The sequence below is a fragment of the Chaetura pelagica genome, unplaced genomic scaffold (assembly GCF_000747805.2).
Source record: "Chaetura pelagica isolate M959 unplaced genomic scaffold, ChaPel_1.0 scaffold105, whole genome shotgun sequence".
Taxonomy (NCBI): Eukaryota; Metazoa; Chordata; class Aves; order Apodiformes; family Apodidae; genus Chaetura; species Chaetura pelagica.
In genome coordinates this window covers 1,796,293-1,816,643 of record NW_009953393.1, presented here as the reverse complement: position 1 = coordinate 1,816,643, position 20,351 = coordinate 1,796,293, and the positions used below count along the sequence as shown (strand labels likewise).

The 20,351-nt window shown below is 36.3% G+C and overlaps 1 protein-coding gene across 1 annotated transcript in view; it reads right to left on the bottom strand.

Moving 5' to 3' along the window:
• Positions 1-20,351, bottom strand: part of POSTN (periostin, osteoblast specific factor) — a 34,048-nt gene that overhangs the window by 10,895 nt on the left and 2,802 nt on the right. Inside the window, exons 3-16 of the mRNA XM_009998328.1 lie at positions 14,903-14,967; positions 12,888-13,045; positions 12,128-12,292; positions 10,162-10,308; positions 8,732-8,873; positions 7,325-7,537; positions 7,032-7,166; positions 6,288-6,436; positions 5,608-5,744; positions 4,517-4,647; positions 1,638-1,768; positions 1,364-1,466; positions 956-1,023; positions 349-394 (exon numbers count right to left, since the gene is read on the bottom strand). Coding sequence (XP_009996630.1) covers positions 349-394; positions 956-1,023; positions 1,364-1,466; positions 1,638-1,768; positions 4,517-4,647; positions 5,608-5,744; positions 6,288-6,436; positions 7,032-7,166; positions 7,325-7,537; positions 8,732-8,873; positions 10,162-10,308; positions 12,128-12,292; positions 12,888-13,045; positions 14,903-14,967 — 1,790 coding nt within the window. The remainder of the gene's footprint in view (positions 1-348; positions 395-955; positions 1,024-1,363; positions 1,467-1,637; positions 1,769-4,516; positions 4,648-5,607; positions 5,745-6,287; positions 6,437-7,031; positions 7,167-7,324; positions 7,538-8,731; positions 8,874-10,161; positions 10,309-12,127; positions 12,293-12,887; positions 13,046-14,902; positions 14,968-20,351) is intronic.

Below are 20,351 nucleotides of genomic sequence, written 5' to 3'. Positions count from 1 at the left end.
TGTAGAGAGAAGCAGTACAACTCTGCAATACACCAAGCACTGAACTTTGGCTAAAACCAGAAAAACAATCTTTTCCGTATGTATCTTGCCTACCCTAAAGAATCTGAACAGCTTACACCAGGGTTACTTCCCTGTCACATATCTGGAAAGGGAAAAAAGTACATACAGTAACACAAAAGCCAGAAACATTCTACTGTGAGTTTCTCTTCCTGTTCTTCATTGGCATATCTTACTTTCCAAGAAACTGCTCTCTTTTTGATTGAAAACAAGATCTACATTCAAGATGCGAATTGGCAGTCTTTAAAAAACAATCTCAAACCCATCTGGAAGTACTTAAAATGAACTTACTGTAAAATGTCAGTGGAATCTCTTGGAAGGTACTGTCACGAACAAACTATAAATACAGAAAAGCAATGTTAAAATTTAAAAGAGCCCTTGCTATCTCATTTCCTAATGAGTGTGGGTAGGATTCATTGCTTCACTGATCTAAAAGTGAGGCTACATATTTGCCTAGGTCCTCTCATTTGTTGTTGAGGTAGAATGTAGTCTCAAGAGGATAGGTAAGATAGATAAGGAAGCATATTTTTCTCCAGAGGCTATTGAGGCTGGTAGGTTTAATGACATTGCAATTTCTTTCAAAGAGGGATTGCCTCAAGGATTTTAAAGTTTATTTTGCTGGAGTGATAAAGTGTACCTGAATCAAAGAGTAAATTTTGGCCTGTTCACATTGGAGGTGTCCAAATGCAAGTATTCTACAATTATTTGCTGCTGAAAAACATAAATTCTAACTGTGGAGCACAGTGTATCATTCATTATTGTATTTGGGTAACTGGAAGCTATTGAACGTGTTCCCTGCTGAGGAAATAGGAGGACCAGATAATAACTTATGAATTATAGTGTTCATAGTTTCACATATCCTGTCAAAAAGATGAAGGAATAATGATTTAAGGAGTACCTTAATTTGAATGTACTTAATCAGCTTCTTCAGGATTGTGAGTAACTGATCATTTCCAACAGGCAGATCTGACAAAAGAAATAGGTATGTAAGAAAAACATACATCTGTGTTCATTTCACTTTTATTTACAGTGACCACTCTCAAACACTCACACAAATGTCTACTTGAACATATGCAATCTTCCATGTTAGTGAAAAAGCCTATGGCATCTTGTCTTCCACTTCACTTACATAAAATTTCAAAGAGTTGCCATAGTTTCAAGCTCAAAATGAGTAGTGAGGTAAATTTTCTGTTTCTTATTCCACATAGAAATTGTCTCTTTAAAGGAATTAGCTTTTAAAGTTATTATATCTACAGAATACATAAAGAGATTCAGAAGAGTGTGTATACAATCCATAAACTAATACCTGCTGGATACAGGAGTTTATCAATAACATGAATGACGCCATTGGTTGCCATAATATCAGGTTCTCTTGATTTCAGTTCATTAACCAGAAGAGTATCATTCACCTGGCAAAAGATGAAAAGAGAACAAGAGTTATCAGGGCCATTAAAAAAGAAAGCCAAAACCCTAATTCAATGTTCAGAGAAATACATCCCATTTTGTAACGTCGATAGACATGGAATGTCAAATCCCTGTTACAAGGCTGTATCAGAGACACATCTTTTTCAACACTTAACTGTTTTCAAGTAGAGTTTCCCTCCTTGGATAGTTTTAAGTATGTTTGTCACACCAGGCTCAAAGCCACTTCCAATGAAAACACCTTGCGTCAAGTGGTAAAGGAGAATGTTTCTGAGAGCATTTTTGTCTCCTATTTAATAAGAAGAGAAAAGTAAGAGTAAAAATTAAGTGGTAATGCATAGTTCTTTCTGGAAATTCTAAGAATTCACACAGGCTTGAGCCAGAATTTGGCACAGTATGAAAGAGACTACCATAAACATTTACAATCTGAATATTTTTAAATTATGACAAAAGGAAAAAAAAAAATAGTTGTATGACAAAAAGGCACTCAGAACATAATCATAAAGATGCTGTGAGAACTCCAATACAGAAGAACAGAAAACTGGCCAGCATTTTCCTATTTTTCTGTGTTATTTTCTCTTATTTGCTTGCATCCCCTATTGGAGATTTTTGCCTTTTTCTTAAATATGCTCCACAAATAATTTGCAAACACAGTAATTTCAGGAGCATTAAGCCATTCGCTTGTCAAAATTTCAATAAACTAAATTTGACTGAACACTGTTGCAATTAAAGGGAACCATAACCAACAATAAAGATCATTATTCTCTTGTGACAATGCCTTTCTGAGACAACTAGGGAAAACTCTTAACTCACATCTTTTGCCATCTGGGGTCACAGAAAGTTGCTGTTTATTTAATATAGAAAATAAGGAGTTATCTGGAGTGTTGGTTTTGCTTGAATACAGATGCAGGTTGGAGAAGTTGGGGAAGGGGAAAAAAATCCTATTCAAGGGATGATTTCCATATTTCAAAGCTGGAGATTCCTGTTTGGGTGGAAAAAACCCAACAAAACCAACCAACCAAAACCAAAAATGAAAACAAAACAAAACAAACAGCTGCCATGAAAATTAAATGGATTCTGGAGTCTAAGTTAGTGTCCTGACCAGGTGCTCTGGGTCCATGGAGGTTTAGAGTCATAGGATAGGTTGTAGGAATACTCTTGAACTGCCCAGCATTTCTAAAACACATCTACTATCTACTTGCCACTACATGGAATACTGAACATTCTATTAACAGTTTTAAACTAATGTTACACTCTGATATTGATTGCTATCAGAAGTTTCAACCTTGATGAAACTGTAATGGAAATACTGTCCAGTTATGATTTTTTCCTTGTGTCTTATTCAGTGAACATTTTCCTTTTTCTGCTTTTTGCTTTGGTCACAGATATTACTGCAATTTACAACTGAAATGTAATTAAATGCTCTTTCTCTTCCTACTAAAACTAGCACTGAGATTTTGTGTAGCATTGGTACATGCAGAGACTCAACAGGGTCATTCTAAAGCTGTTTTCATGAACTATCAGATCACTTTTGTTCTATGCCACATTGGTAACTGGAAAAAATAATTCTTGTTTTATGTCTTTCTTACAGATAAACAAGTTATTTCTTCAAATTCCTTTAAAAAAAATACATACTTAAAGGTTTAATTTTTATGGAGAAAACAAGATAATATCTTTAAAGTGAGACTAGGCAGAATTCCAGAAAGTAATCTGACATAATATGAACATTCTGCTGCAAAAAAAAAATAATAAAAGTGAGGCTAAATTAAAAACTCCTCTGCCAGGCAAAGTAAACAGAAACTGAGTCACAATTATAAAAACTGCTACGTGCAGCCCTTTGAAAAGCAGAATAGGAAATACAGTTTTATTCTTAACTATAGAAATATTCCAAAAAGGTATGGAACTCGGATACAATGTCATTGTGAATTGAAGACAAAAACAACAGATAAACTCAATCTTACTTAATAAAGCAACTATATACTCCAATAAAAAACAGAACAATGGTGTTTATCCACTTGTTTCAGTTCACAGCCTTGAAACAAGCTTAGTTTCATTTTATGGTTATCTAATCTTAGCCACTTAGACGATCTGTTAATTTATTGTTAATTTATTATTACTTTAAATGGCTGAAGACATAATTCAAATTCACAGTGCCTCTTTAGTGAGTTCAAGGCTGAACAGAGCTGGAGTTGCTGCTTATCAATGCTCTGAGAAGGACTCTGAATTCACTAAGGATTCATGGGATTTGGTTTCATGTCTTCAAACTGTGATCAGAAAAGAGCAGGAAAAGAAAATGTGACTGACCTTCTGGTCAATAACTCATCCCACACTTGTGCACAGGCCAGATTCACATTACTCTAAAATAAACTAAAAATCCTTATAGTACTGTGACCAATCTACCCCTCTGGTGGGAAATTCTGTAGGAGATTTGAAGTATTCTCTCTGCATTTCCTCTCTTATTGAAATAACACATGACATTTTAGAAACTACTTTTAAATCTTGTGAAAAATCTATATAATTAAACATTTGAAAGTGTAAAATGGAAAAAAAATATCTTTGCATTTAGCAATATATATTCAATATTTAACTTGTAGAGAACAGGTGGTATCAGAGATCACTAGGTAGAGGCATAGAAGAGAAAGGAAAAGAAAGTCAATACTATGTATCTTCTAATGCAATTGTCATAAGTAGAAAAGAAATGTGATAGGAGACTTTTCCATTTTAAAAATCTATGTCAAGGTTGAATGATGAAAATTTGAAGCTAATTAAATTAATGAAGATTTAATTTGGAAGTTTATTATACTTTGGAATAATATATAGACTATTGAAATTTTAATTTAAATTGAGGCTGGATGCTTTTATCCAAAAGTTATTTTCTCTATTCCCCAAGAAAGAATTAGTTTAGGAAAGTCCTATGACCTGCTCTATGCAGAAGGGATAATGTTTTATCAGATATCTTTTGTGGAAGTAATACATTAGCCACATTTCCCATCCATTTTGCTTTTGTTTTTATTTCTTGTTTTCTTATGTTACTTACTTATCAATATTTCCTTATCATCATCAGTTAAACCTTTAAAGGCATCATTAGTTGGAACAAACAGGGTCCATTCTCCAGGCCGTGACAGAACGTCATCTAAATCTGCAGCTTTCACCAGGCTGAGGAAAACGCTGTTTGCAACAGATAAAACACAAATACACTGTCTTGAAGTGTAGTAACTGTACTTGGGTGCAGGCACTTAGTTTCCCCATTTTTTTTTCTGATAGTGCATCAATCTTTAAACACTCACTATTTCCCAGTGTCCTGGCAGACCTGGGTCAAACTGTGACACCCAGATATAAGACTGTGGAGGAGGGAAACAAGAAAGGAAAAAAAAAACAAACAACAAACCAGACAGGTGTAAGAGTAGCAGACTGAAGAAAAAAGGATTTTAAAAGGATTTGAGAAAAAAAAAAAATAATACTGGCAGGCTAGATCAGAGCAGAATTCATTCAATAGAAACCCCACAGATCAAAAAGATGAACAACAAGGTGTGGAGGAGGGAAACAAGAAAGGAAAAAAAAAACAAACAACAAACCAGACAGGTGTAAGAGTAGCAGACTGAAGAAAAAAGGATTTTAAAAGGATTTGAGAAAAAAAAAAAATAATACTGGCAGGCTAGATCAGAGCAGAATTCATTCAATAGAAACCCCACAGATCAAAAAGATGAAGGGAGGACAACAAGGTTAGTTGCTCTCTCTAGATATATTTAGATACTTGCAGGAAGGGGACAGAAATATGTACTGCATGCAATCATGCTGCAACCATACAGAATTGTACTGCTCCTTAATTAAACCTCCAGACTCTGCTGCATTCATGGCTTTGAACGTATCATCCAATTCCTTTTGTCCTCTCACCCCCCTCATTCATGGTGTGTTACAGACCACTATGTGCCAGAAACAACCATTTCAGCATAGTCTGGGAGTCCTTTCAGCATACGTCTGGAGAAGAACACTATTTCAAGGTAATAACCCCTTCCCTGCACTCTAACAACTCACACTCCACAACTATTTCTCAGATCAGCTGTGCTGGATATACAGTTAGTTACCTTCTGCAGGCAAAATCTCAGTGATGTCAAAACTGCTACTCACCTAAAACGCTTATCATTTCTCAGCATTTCATGTAATGTCTTTTCTGCTGGATTGATGATCTGTCTGAAGACATGAATAAAACCATTCCTTCCTTCTTTACTTCCTCTGACCATGCATGAATTTTCAACACATACAGCCTGATTGAAAGAGAAGCAACAGTAACTATTAACATAATGATACACATTTAAGTATACTTGGTACAATTAAAGAGATGTATGCTTCTCAGCAGGCTCACAAATTTTAAAAGAATATTAATATTTGTTTCCTACAGTGAAATTTCTTGTTCTTGCCAGGAAATCTGGTATTGCTTGAGAAAGCAAAAGTAGCAAAATGTGGAGTTAGTTAATATAGTGTAACTCTTTCCAAACTTGATTATTTTGTTTCCTTTGAGAATGTCCTTAATTAGTTCTAAAAACTAGCCTTAAAAAAATGCAATTAATGGAGTGCCAAATATGGAATCCTGTTTTATTTTGCCAAATAAATGTTTCCATGCAAACAAAGTTCCCATCAATAAAGATCAGGTTTGCATTTTTTTCCCAACCTTAAAACCTTGAAGATTTTTGCTAGATAGTTGTAATGGTAAGTGTTGGGGGTTTCATTCAGCTTTATCTCTTTGTTGTTTCCTGATTCTTAATTTTAATAGTTGAGATACATATTGTTAGAAAGACCTGTTCACTTACTGTGCGATATACAAAGACCCGGAGCACTTTTCCTCCAATTGTCTCCAGTTGTTGCCCATTGTACAGTTCATTGAGTCCAACTTTCACTTTTATAATGTGATTCTGAAGGATCATTTTAAGAAGCCGTTGGTCCATCTTTAAGGTATCATCTACAAAGCCATTTAGATATTCATATGCAGTGATTTATACAGTGAATTTTCATTCAAATAAGGTTAACTGAGGACACTATATTAAAAGACCATGGAAATACTGAATATTTTTTTAAATGCTCAAGCTAAGGCCTGGACAGATAAAATAAATTGTTAAATAGTTTCTGCAAATTGCCATTTCTTAAATTGAGTCATAATTTTTTTACATAGTCCTGATTAGTTGCTATAAGTAATATGGCAGATGATTAATATGTGGGCCTGCTTCCCCTTCTGAATGACTGCTGAAGTTCGTATTGCAACTTTTTCGCTCTTCATTAACAATTCTACTTTCCCACAATCTGTCTCTGGGGTTTTGTATGTTATTTTAGTTATATTATTTCCATTAGCAAATTATACCACTAAAAATAAGCTGTGCAGCCTGGTGATTAGGTTGTTTTTTCTTTCTGCATGGTGTGTATTTTGAAAGGATGGTATCTATTTCTCTATGGCTTTCTTGGGACTTAGAATAAGAACACTGTATCTTATTTCAAAATTGTTAGGGTTGCATATATTGTTTATTTTGACATACAGAGCATAAACTTTTAAGGCTACTAACCTGAGAAAGCACCATTCAGAGGTGCCAAGAGAGTGTATTGGCCTTCCGGTCTTAGAGAAGATGCGAGTCCTAGTTGTACCACCAGGTCTGTAAAAGTAGCCTGTTGGTCACCCCCAAGCTCAATGACTTCCTTGGCTGCAAATAAAGGAATTAGACAAGGTATTTTAACACGATTTATTGCCTTTCCTGACTTTGATTTTCCATGCTTATCCATAACAGTAACTCTGAAGGAATCTAGGCAAGATTGTAGAAAACACTTCCAGTGACAGAAGTTTTTCGTACACATCACTGACCAGAATCAGGAATTAGCACTCGATCAATGAGGTGGATAACACCATTGCTTGTCACAATATCTTTGCGTTTCACCATCTTCACTCCATTCACAGTCAGACTTTCACCATTACAACCAACTTCAACCGTGTTTCCTTCCAAGGTTTCATAGACAGCTCCACCTGTGATAGCTTCAGAGCACTGGAGAGTATTTAAAATATGGAACTTCACAAGAGCTGTGGAGAAAATGAAGGAAGTTCATATGTAAGTGTTTGGACACATATGTATTTATATATAAAAAATTTATGCACAGACAGGGATAAATTATTACATTTACATTATTTTTAAAAGTTTGCTAGCTTATCTAGCATATTTGATTATTTGCTTTCATCATTTTTTTTAAAAATTGAAAGTTACTGATATGAAAATTGATACTATTGGCCTCTAAACAATATCTGTGGCCAAAAATCCTTCACGTGCCTTATATTATGAAAACTATTCTGGTTTAGCTGTGATCTCTATGTAACAAAGTATACAACTCAGTGAGTGCAGATGGTATGCTCCAAATGGACCTCTGAGTACAAAACTCTACAGACTGTGCAAAGTCAGCCCCAGAATTATACTTTGTTATGTCTTATACAAGCAAGACTCAGTTTACTAACTTCTGTGGGAACCTAAGTAATCAGCCAATAATTTCTATAAGCACACTGAAAGAAATAATAAAAGAGCCATACAAAAGATGCTTATTTCAAAATTCCACTTTTAGTCATTGTCTCACATTAAAATTAACCCAGATCCCTCTTTTCACCGTTCTGCATTGAGATACTGCACAGTGACTTGATCAGGCTATAATGAAATAATGGAGACCTTGTTTAGTACAGCAGAGCTCATAAATGAGAATAGAAGCATGGCCTTCCATTTTTTAGTGGGCCACTACATTACTGTTCACATAACTGACTGATTCAGTTATTATTTAGTTTTATTGTAGTTCTTAGAAGAATAAGCTTGCTGACTGTTACAGTTTGTCAGAATATATATTATGAATTCAGTTCAGCATGAGGGGTAGAATTTGCCTTCTACAAGAATATGTCCTTTCTGTAAGAAAAAGCTGTTAATGAGAAAGCCATGACAGAAACCCACATTCAGACACCCCTGCATTTCTAGATACAGGAGACTCTATTGGAACTATGCAGCTGAAGTATTGAAAACATCAATGTGCCTATATTTTCATAGTCCTTTAAACTTTTTTGGAAATGAAGTTGTAGTTTAATCTGAATCCTTAGGTAACTGGAAAAATCAGAAACAGAAGAAAGAATTCCTCCTGTATATATGAAAGTACAGGTGTTGAACTTCAGAGCTACCAGGATAATGTAGTTTCTACCTTCTGATGTATTTGCCTGTATTCTCATTTGCAAAAAAAGGTTGCATACCTTCAGAAGCCACCTTGTCAGCCATGATCCTTTCTAAGACTCCCCTTGGAAGATTCTCAAAAGCATCATTAGTAGGAGCAAAGAGTGTGAAATGACCAGGCTTTCCAAGAATATCCAAGACATCTGATGTGATAGCAGCAGCCTAGAAGATGTATTTTTTTTTTAATGCTGGTTATTTAAAATATTATCAAAATATATTAGCTGTCTAATTTCACCTGGTGCCCACAGATACTTTAATTCTATGCTGAGATAAGTTTTATAGAAAGCTGGGTTAAAAAAGAATTGACAAAAAGGAGTAGAAAATTAATTTTGTATTAAAAATGTGTCTTGTTAATACTGAGTTACCTCCTTAACTCAGCAGACAGTAATCCATACATTTTGATAGACGTGGCAACAGGGCAGATTTTCTTATTATTATAGCTTGAATTTTTAAATTAAAAATGTGAACATACATTTTTTGACAAATTAGATCCAAGCAATAGTTTATCAAAGCTAGTAATTTGCCCCTGAAATAATAAAAATGTGTTACAAGTATATGAGTAATTTGATTAAGTACAAGGAGGAGGTTTTGAATCATAACAGGAGGCTGAAGAGTGATGTCATTGCTCTCTACAGCTTCCTAAGTGGAGAGGGAGGTACTGAGCTCTTCTGCCTGGTATTCAGTGACAGGATTCATGGGCATGGCCCAAAGCTGAGTCAGGGGATATTCAGACGACATTAGGAAATGTTCTTTTACAGAGAGGGTGATTAAACAATGGAACAGGCTTCCCAGAGAGGTGGTCAGTGTCCCACACTTGACAGTGTTTAAGAGGTATTTGAACAATGCCCATAACATGCTTTTACTTTTAGTGAGCCCTGAAGTGGTCAGACAGTTGAATTAGATGATCATTGTAGGTCCCTTCCAAGTGAACTATTCTATTATGTTCTGTACTATTCTATACTGTTCTAGCATATCTAGCACTAGACACATTTTAGTATCATAGAATAGTTTTGGTTAGAAGGGGTCTTTAAAGTTCATTTAGTCCAACACCCTCAGCAATGACCAGATGAGAATTCAATCAGATTAGGATGCTCAGAGCCCCCTCCAGCCTGTCCTTGAATCTTTCCAGGAGTGGAGCATCTACCATTTATGCTTACATTTTTCACTACCTCAGTGCTTGAAAGCAAAACCTTTTTTTTTTTTTTTTTTTATGTACAAGGTTATATTCTCTCCTGTTTATGTAGGACATTTGATCCACAAAAAGGCAAAACAGACATGTAAAATATACTTTGCCTTTTATATGTTTGCAACATTAGCTGGACTTCTTAGTTTAATTTATTCTGTCTTCTACTGAATTAAATCTTGTTTTTCCAGGTTTCATGCACAAATAGAAAAGAAAGCAGAAAAAACCTAAGAGACTAGAGAAACTTTTTAATTTGTGTTCACTTACTCTAAGAGATGAAAGATCATCCTCAGCTTCAATAAAATCTTGAATAGTGTTTCCAACAGCAGTCAGGACACGATCAATGACATGAACAACTCCATTGGTAGCAATCTGGTTGCCATGGATGATCCTGGCACAGTTAACAGTAACAACCTGCATTTAAAGAATCAAGCATTAAGAAGATTAATCATTAATTTTATCATATGCTTCTTACAGATTGGCAATGTATGTGCTGTACATTATATATTCACTGTTGTTCCAGTTTTTATTTTAAAATTTAAATAAAACATTTTAAGATTCAAAAGGCTGACTAAACTTCTGGAAAGACAGAAGCAGATTTATTCAGGCTAGATTGATTTAATTTTAATGGGTTTTTTGTTACTGCAATAATTCAGATTTGTTTTCCATATCTGGTTCATATAGTGATTGTCTTGGGATTTACTGGTGTAAACTGTCCAATATAAACATTTCCAAGCATTTAAGGCAACAAAGTGACTTAACTGGAAGATATCTAGCATTTATAAGATTAATTTTTTCCTGTCTGTAACATTCAGAAAGTATAGTGCTTGTCTCGAACAATCCAAGAGATAAGTGATGTGCTTAGGCACTCAGGATATCTGTTGTTTGTCTTGAAACATGTAAGAGTTAAACAGGATTTGCTGATGGACTAAAGAGATTGTCTCAGCAAGCCATCAAACTATTTTACTCCCCCTCCCAGCCCCTGCGATGTGTACCTGAGAAATGGGGAGTTCAGTGTGGGACATGCTGAGCTTAGAGACAAAAGAGCTCTACAGCTGGCACTGGGAACAGAATATCCAGTGATAATCAGGCCCTAATAATCTCATGAAAACCACCAATTTAGCAGGACAAGACAAAGAGTGCCAGTCTCAAGCCACCTCCTAGGACTGAACCTCCACTGCAATAAACTAATCCTGTGGTGCCAGTAGTCTCAACCCCCTGTTTTGCAATGGCTGATCTCATTAATTACCCAAACAAAGACTATCTGCAGGACATAGCCCTGGCAACATACCCCCTCCCTCCTATCTCAGAGGAGCACAGAAAAGATATAAGGATTTTCTCTTATTCAGGGAGAAAAGTGGGGGTGTAGTGGGCAAGAACTGTATAAAAATCTGGGACACTATGGGTGCAGGGAAGCACTTCCCCACCTGGAACCATTTCCCCACTGATGATGCTGCTGGACCGTCGTGGTAACTATTCTCTTGCTTGCTGCCCTCTGTGTCTCTGCTTTCTCCTTTGTTCTCTCTGTTTTCCTACCTGTCCTACCAGCTCTAGGAACTTTGTTGAGTTACTCCAGTAAAGTTTGTTGTGCATGTGATATCTGACCTCATTTGTGTCTTAATTTCACCATTTGGGATCACCTTTAAAACTTTTCTCAGGTCCTGCCGGACAACAAAGGGTGCAGCTGCTGTGCAGCTTATCCCAGGGGAGAGGAGGCAGAATCCAGCCTCACCAGCTTCCCACTGTGGTGAGGAGTGTCAGAAAGCAAGGGGGTTCTGCCCCATCTCTCCTAAGACCACACACCCGCCCCAGTGTCTATTTGTGCACCCAATGTTGTGTTATCTTTGTTTTGTCCTGGCAAGATCATAGAAGATTTGCCACATATCCGAATACTGGATAATGACACAGTCAAATGGTGAATGTTTGTCCCCTACAATCTTAAACGCTTCTTCCGTGCACTCCAATGCAGACAAAAGGCTTTGTCTTTTAGGAAGAAAGTTAGATCTTGTTTGAACTTTGATTTCTAAACAGCAAAGACTACGTGTTCATTAATTCTTAGCATTTAGCAGACACAGCAGACAAGATTTTGAGAGAAAATTTATAAATTTTTGTCAGTGACAATCATGTTAAACTTCCTATAACTTATTTTCTCAGCTATAGAAGGAAATAAAGGAAAGAGTAATGGCTATAACTGAATAATTATATTAGGGAAAAAAAAAATAAATACACTTACCCCATTAGGATAATGGTTAATGAGCAATTTCTGGCCATTATACATAGACACTAGTGTCATGCCATTTTTGAGATCTTTTGTCAACATGCGCTTGTTCACCATATGGTGGTGCAGAGCATTATATAGTTCAATATTTACATTGTCAACTAAATTCCTATGAATTTCCTACAGAAAAAAAGAATGTATTTAATTACAAGTTTCAAAACAGTCTTCCAGTTGGAAAGATGTACGTATTGCTCTACCTTAACATATGCTTTCAATATATTTAATAATGGATATTTCCTGTTAGGAGACACAGCTTCGAAATGGAAGGGATCTTGTAAGAGACAAATCATTGGAGGAGCTTTTAATCTATATTTATATAACTAAAAACATTACTAAAAGGACACCTGAATCACTGACAAAGCAAGATTATATTCTACATCATCAAATTGCTGGAATTCCTGTGTTTCCCCAAAACTATGCTAAATAACATTAATTATAGCAATATTTCTCATACAAATGTTTAAATAGGAAACATTTACAGTTGCTTGGTGCTCCTGAAAATAAATTCAGACTCTCTGACTTCAACAAGACATGTTAAACATGTACATTCTTTTCTTATAACTTGTGTAATGTCATTTTTTAGTCTAAAGTATCAGTATGGTTTCCAGCTCTATCTTACCATAGACTAGCTGTTGCAGCTAAAACATTAGCTGAAAGAGAAACATGCTTTAACATACACACACCCATTCACACCCACACCCACACCCAGACTTACTGAATCTAATTCCTCCCAGGCTTCATTGCTTGGTGCAAAGAAAGTGAACGATCCTCGTCCTTCAATCTCTTCTCTCAGCTTTGATATGTCAGAATATTGCTGTGTGGAGGTAGCTCCAACAATACCAAGTGTCCCATATACATGATCAATAGGAGCAACTAAAATAAATTTGAGATAAGAAACATGTAAACTCTTCAGTTATCCAATATCTCACAATCATATCTACTTAATTTATTTTAGTTGGTCAATAGTATTGCTTTTCTGAAACTGTTTAAATCAATGCTAAAACAATGTACTTGGACAAAAATTCCATTGTCAACATACTAAAAGCTATTCAAACAGATCTGTTTTGGTTTTGGTTTGATCTGGGTTCTTTTGCTTAATGGAAAATTAGATCAAGTAAAGCCAAATGTTGTTATGTTTTCTTTAGAAGAGTTATTTTGTTTTTTGACAACCCATCCTGAAATGGAAGGCTATCCATTGAGAACAAGGAGTAAATTCCATCTACAATCACAAAAATTTCAGTGGAGTTGGTCTCATTTGGTCATGGTGGGCCCATGCCAACATCATGAAGTTCAACAAGGCCAAGTGCAAGGTCCCGCACCTGGTTTGGCACAACTCCAGGCACAAATAGAGGCAGGAGCAGAAAGGCTAGAGAGAATCCTGAGGAGAAGGACTTTCGGGTGGTAGTAGATGAGAAGCTCAACATGAGCCACCAGTGTGTACTCACAGCCAAGTGGGTCAATGACATCCTGGGCTACAGGAGACCTGAGACCTTGTAGTGGCCTTCCAGTACCTGAAGGGGGCCTACAGGAAAGCTGGGGAGGGGCTTTTCACCAGAGAGGGGAATGACAGGACAAGGGATAATGGTTTTAAACTGAAAGAGGGGAGGGAGATTTAGGTTAGACATCAGGAAGAAAATCTCCCCCATGAGGGTAGCAAGATGCTTGAATAGGTTGCCTGGGGAGGTTGTGGAAGCCCCCTCCCTGGAGGTGTTTAAGGCCAGGTTGGATGAGGCTTGTGCAGCCTGGTCTAGTGTGAGGTGTCCCTGCTCATAGTAGGGAGACTGGAACTTAATGATCTTTAAGGTCCCTTCCAACCTTAACCATTCTATGATTCCATGATTCTAATTATTCTTGTGAGGCTTCTTGCTCTTCTTCTAATGTGTAATTTGTGGATATATTGAGTAAACATGACCATTGTTTTACTGTTAAAACACTGCTACCTGAGAACAGGATTTATGTCACCTAATTTTAGGCACCTCGAAGTGAGGCATCTGCATGTGAACTAGCTGATTTTGGCTCTTAGAGGTCATGGAGAGGAATGGGCAATTCTAAAATGTGACTGACCTCATGTTAATGTAAACAGCTGAAGTTAGATTAGTTAATCTAAACAAACTGAACTCTGCCTTAGATGTGCCTAACTCTATTATTGAGTGTAAAAAGATTACTTTGAATATAGGGATCTAAAATTATGAAATATATTCCTTCTCAGATTACTCTTCCCTGCTGCAAATAATTTTGTTTATGTGAAACAGAATGGCATCAACCAAGAATTCCTGCCTTGATCGTCACTCCTTCTTAATTTCTTTAAAGCCTGTAACACTATTTAGTAAATAAGATTCAAGTCTTCTCAGAAGAAGGAATAAACAGAACCGAGATACGCCACACTTCATGTCCTAGGTTTCTGACCTCACTGGTGTACTTTAGGGTATTTTAGGATGTGATGGGAAAAGGGATAAAAGTTCTTGTTTGACAGCTTTGGGAACTGAAAACACTATCACTTCTCTCCAACCCAGCAACTGGAAGGAGCTGGGAAATTCAGCCTCAACTGCATGATAAATTCACTGCCAGCTGATTTTTATCCGAGTCGACTGTATGCAAATGAAGCTGTGTATTCTCAGGCAGTAAATCCTAAAAAGATGCAATGATTTCTCAAGATGGCCACCTCTGAAAGTCTCCTGTGTAGTAATGCTTCTCATGTACTGACTCAGCCATATGAAAAGAAGCTTGTACCTGCAGGACATCCCCTTGTACCATCCATCTTCATATAGCCAGGACAGCACTCATATAGGACAGTTCTGTGGCATATAGACAAAAGCACAATTAAATAAAAAACAGGACAAGTGTTTACTAATTTTAGCTGAATGCAATTTTAATTTTTTATTTAAGATTAATCTTTCATTGCTAAATACACATTTTCCAGATATTCATCCCTTTTTTTAATAATTCAGCCTTTTCTCTACAGACTACAAATTGGTTACAGTTTACTAAATGCAGGGCTTTTGAAATTACAGAATGACTGCTTTCATTAACTGTAAGTGTTAGGAATGAACATCGAAGGGGATGTGGAACACATGTAAGATTATCGCAGGCAATGTTACTAGAACAGCAGATGAAGAAAATAAATTTAAGTCATCTTTTTAAAAAATATTAGATGGGACTGAAGAAAGAATAAAAAATAAAGAAAATGAGGACATTGGGAGAAGCTGGTGGCAGCAGGGTTGTAAAGGAAAAAGAAGAAAATTAATGAACTCAACATAAATTAAAATGACAAAACCATATGAAGACACCTATTGGATATTAAGCAGGTACTCAGGAGAAGGTCCTATGGATTATATGGTTATAGTGGAGTGGCAGAGCATCAGTTTATCAAGGAAGACTTTGAAGAAGTTCAGGAATGAGGGAGAGAAGCAACAAAGCAAATAATGGAGAAGGAAGTCACTAAAGACTGGATGGATAGAGACAAGGGAAAAAAAGCTCCCTGGTAACACTACACTCTACTGCAGTGAGGATGAAAACCAGACTGCAACAAATCAAACACAGAGAAGAGTATGTCATGACAGCATGCATAGGATTTAACAATACTGGGGACTGGGAACAGTCATGTAATGAACTTAACTGATTATTCTACACTGTAACACTCAATTTACTATTGATGGTCTTGTAAGATATAATGTCTTCTTAATTAATATTACAGAAAAAATTGATCTGCTTGAGAAACTCTCCTGTCTTACATGAATGTGCAAAATCACTAAAGATATCACAGAGTTGATTTTAGCTCCTTAGGAAAGGGAATGACAACAAATTTATACAAGCTTACCATGATCTAAAACATAAATTTAAAGACATTAGACTTAAGATAGTACTTTTCAAATTATAGTACACTGTGAATGGCAAGGAAAAATTGCCATCATGGTTTTACATAATAGATTTATTTTTATAGGTGTGGCTGATGTTGGCAGCGCTACAGCTAGAATTCCTTGAAGGTTTTTGCTGAGTATTTACGACTACATTCCAGGTTTTAATTTGTAGACTCTTTGGTGGCAGCTGAGTACACTTCTCTCATTTTTCATGAACTAAAGTTCACAAAACATTAATATGAACAGCTTATTCAAATGAAAAGCTGGACTTATAACCTTCAATATCAAAAATACTGGAGGAACAATAGCATTACAAAGCAAGATATTAAAAGTGAGGATTATAATTGCATAGTTGACAGCAGTCTGATAGACCTAGTGAAGATTAAAATTGTCTTTTTTAATTAAAAAGTCTTTACTCTCTGTGCTATGAAAAATGTTTTATCTCCACTCATTTACACATGCACACACAATTTCACCTTCCTGCCATGCACATCTTTTCAACTAAGAAACCATATAATGAAGTATTAGAATAGTTCTTTTTAATACATCTCTTTCTTTAAAACAATTCACTGAATGACTTTTTCTCAGGAATGCAATAGCATATAGCTTAGGTTGCAGATTTTCTAACTAATAAGGAAATTAACTTCATCCTCTTCCTTCTTGTTGCAATCCTGACAGAACCTAGTTAAAAAAAACAATCCAATTAATGAAAACTGTAGTAGCAGTCAGAATGTTCTTCCAACTGTGTAAACAGCTTTGTCATGAGAAAATATTTTTCCCTTCCATAGAAAAGAAAATATCCCTCTCTCACTCCATGAGCAGCTATGAAAGATTGCAGTTTTAATCAGCTTTTTGGAAAAAGGAAAGAAGAATCCGAGTATTAAGCACAGAATAAGACAAGGCAAATATAGTCTTCCTACCACATCCAACAATGACCCAATTAATGAAAGGCAGAAAATTGGCTGAAGAACACTGTTAAGAAAGAAAATGTTTCTTCAGCCAAGTACTACAAGATCAGTGCCTTTTCTACCATATAACTTGTTATTGTAGAGCCCAGACTTTTTTTCAGTCATCAAGGGTTACTGTACATTCTTACAGTGTTCATGTTCCCTTTCAGTTAATTGAAGTTATAAGTTCCATGTTGTCAGCTGGGCTCAAAACGTAGTGAGATAGATGGGAGAAAAGGAGTCTACATGGAGGATCCACCTGTTTAGAACCTGATAAGTTTAGAACCTGATAAAACTCAGTACAAGGTGCAGCTCCTCAGGTATTGACATGGCACCCAGGGGAAGTACCATCTCACACCATAAGTCATCTTTATCTGCATTTCCCTACTAGTTCAATATAAGATGGTGCTCGCGTGAATAAAGTAGTTACTCATGTAACAGGCAATGCTGCATTTTTAAGGTTTTGGAGGGTTTTTTTGAGTTTGGGGTTGTTTGCTTGTTCATTTGGATTTTTTTTAACATGGGGTTTTGTTGGGTTTTTCTGGTTTTTTTTTTTCTTGATTTTTATTTTTTTTAATTTTTGTTTATAATAAAGTTTTTCTGATCTCATCCAATGGAGTGTATTCCAAAGCAAAAAAAAAAAAAAAAAGAGGCAGAACTACATTACCTTATGTCCTTGTCATCTTGGCTAACAGAGCCAATTTTCAGTTTATTCAGGTCAGCTCTGTGACTCATCTGTTTCTACTCCTTGCTAGCATGGAGAAAAAATACTGCATAGAAACAGTGGAAAGACTTCTGGTTCCATAGACTGATTTTAGCAAAACTGTAAGTTGCATCCCTTTTGGAAATTCACAGCAGTGGAGAGGAAGAGTAAGTAATAAAACATCCTTAAATTAACATTTCATAGATCATATATACAAGTTAGGAAGGACTTATTAACATGGAGACATTAACATAAGAAAAGCCATTGTCCTTGGGATTAGCATTCTTATTAAAGCAACCTTGTTAGTCATGTCTGCATTTTGGTTTTGAGTACACAGAGTATGAATCTCCTATTAACAGCTAAGACTAAGTTGTAATAGATGCTCTATTACAGCCACAGAAAAATAACAGGAGACTTAACAGTCTCTCTTAACAGGAGACTTCTGAGACTTAACTTACTCTTATACATAGTGTACCTCCCTCTAGCCTTGCTCTGTGAGTGTTAAAAGAGGAGTGAGAAGGTAGATGATAGTTTTGTGTAGAATCTCATGCCCAAATCCACTCAGCCACACCACTCAATGTCTTCCTCCAGTTGGCTGTAGCAGGCTTCTTGCTTAGGGCCTCACACAGGCTCTGTGAAATGTGTTACAGCTTATATCACTCTAAATTTCAGTCAATGAAGAGAACAAAGTCACCACCTGACTTTAGTTTGATGAGTCCAAACTATCTATTGCTTCAAACAGTTTTTCCTGACACTGAATGTATCTATCACTGCGTAACTCATTTCCCTTGTGGAGCTCAGCAAAATAATGAATTCCCTGTCAGATCTGTGCTAAGAGCAGACTTTCTGTCATGGGAAGACATGACATCTATCGAGGAATAAAACCACAGGAGTAGGTTGTTTTCCAAAATGGACTTTTAGAATACCCAAGCTTCAGTCTAAGTAATTTTCAGTGTGTATGTAGTGGAATAAAATGCAGTGCCAAAAAGTCAGTGGTATGGCAGACTTTACTCAAAAGGTGAAGTGTTTTGGATGACTTGCAGCATGTCCACTGTAGAGAAAGGGAAGTCAGTATTACAATGCCACCTGGAGGAGAAGGAAAGATGCTGATAAAATATATAAACCTATGGGTCCTGAAAACATTGAACGTTGAGGTGACATAAATGACTACACAGTCTAGTTTGACTGGAAACTGATCATTATTACCATTATCATATCCATAAAAATCTACACTATGTAAGAAAAAAACAGGTTCTTGCAGCCTGGATTTGCTTTGAAAACAAAGCCAAAATCAAAATGGGAGAGACTGGTCAGGATTCCAGTCAATTGCATTCCAAAGAAACTGCTGAGGATTTAGAATAATCAGATTGCTTGTCCGGGTGGAATGATCATTATGATTTGTGCTACGCCCACTCTAATTTACTGTTGCTACTTTCCTCCACCTCCTTAGAGGAAGTAAGTAATTAGTAATCAATAAAGTTTACAATATCAGAAAGCTTATGGTGACAGCTTGGCCCAAAGAAATAAGGCATTTTCCCCAGCTCTGGTGGGGTCATATTATCATTCCTTGTGTCTAGACTGACTTCAGAGTTGAGACTTCAAAGCCATGGCAGTGCTCGAAAGGCAAGACTGTGTGTTGGAATCAGTTTCTCACTGTATCGGAAGTATAACTCAGCTCCAATAATTTATGATATGCTGGCAGAGTACTGAAAACATTTTCTCAGAAAGAAAATGGAAGAAAATTCCCTCTTACTACATCTTCCCTCAGTCTTTTTCCTAAGGATCTTTTCCAACACTGTGTTATGACATGTAGTATCTTTCAGGAATCTCAACATTTGCAAAACCTCCAAAACCCCAACAGGAGCAGTAGAAGCCACAGTCCAAACCCATGTCAGGTCCTTGCCTAACTACTGTCTGGTTTACAAGTCTGACTTACACAGTGCAAAAATTGTTACTGGAGGCATTTTTCTCACGTAAATGACCATTTGGAAGTCTTAATCAGTTTTACTTTTTTATTAAGAGGGCAATCAAACACTGGAACAGGCTTTCTAGAGAGGTGGTCAATGCCCCAACCCTGCTAGTGTTGAGGGGCTTCTGGACAATGCCCTTAATAACATTTTAACTTTTGGTCAGCCCTACAGTGGCTGGGCAGTTGAACCAGATGATCATTTTATGTGCCTTCTGACTGAAATAGTCCCTTCTATTCTACCTTAGTAAGTATAGGGATCATGCTCAGGGAAAAAAAAAAAAAAAAAAAAAAGTATGTATATGAACAAAAGCTACAGGTGGCTTTGGAGATAAAAAAAAGGCAAAAGTATACTTTTTTTACTATTCAAATTCTGTTAAATATTACTTAGGCATTTAGAAGAGTTTTATGGGAAGAGACTCCTAGTATCCTAAGACAGCATTTCAATTGAAACCTGGAATCCCTGTTTACTCAAGCCTTTCTACCAGTGTCACCCCAGACCTATTTGGACCTGTCAGACAGAGAATAACAGGAAAATAAAAATAATAATTTCCTGTGACAAATGCCAGGAAACGTATCCAAGAAATTGCATAATAACAAGGGAAAATGAAGTACACTGGAAAAATATTAGTTTATTTTATTGGGTAAACATAGTCAGTCTCTGTTAAATTACTCAATACTAAGTGAGACAAGTGGAGCAGACCAG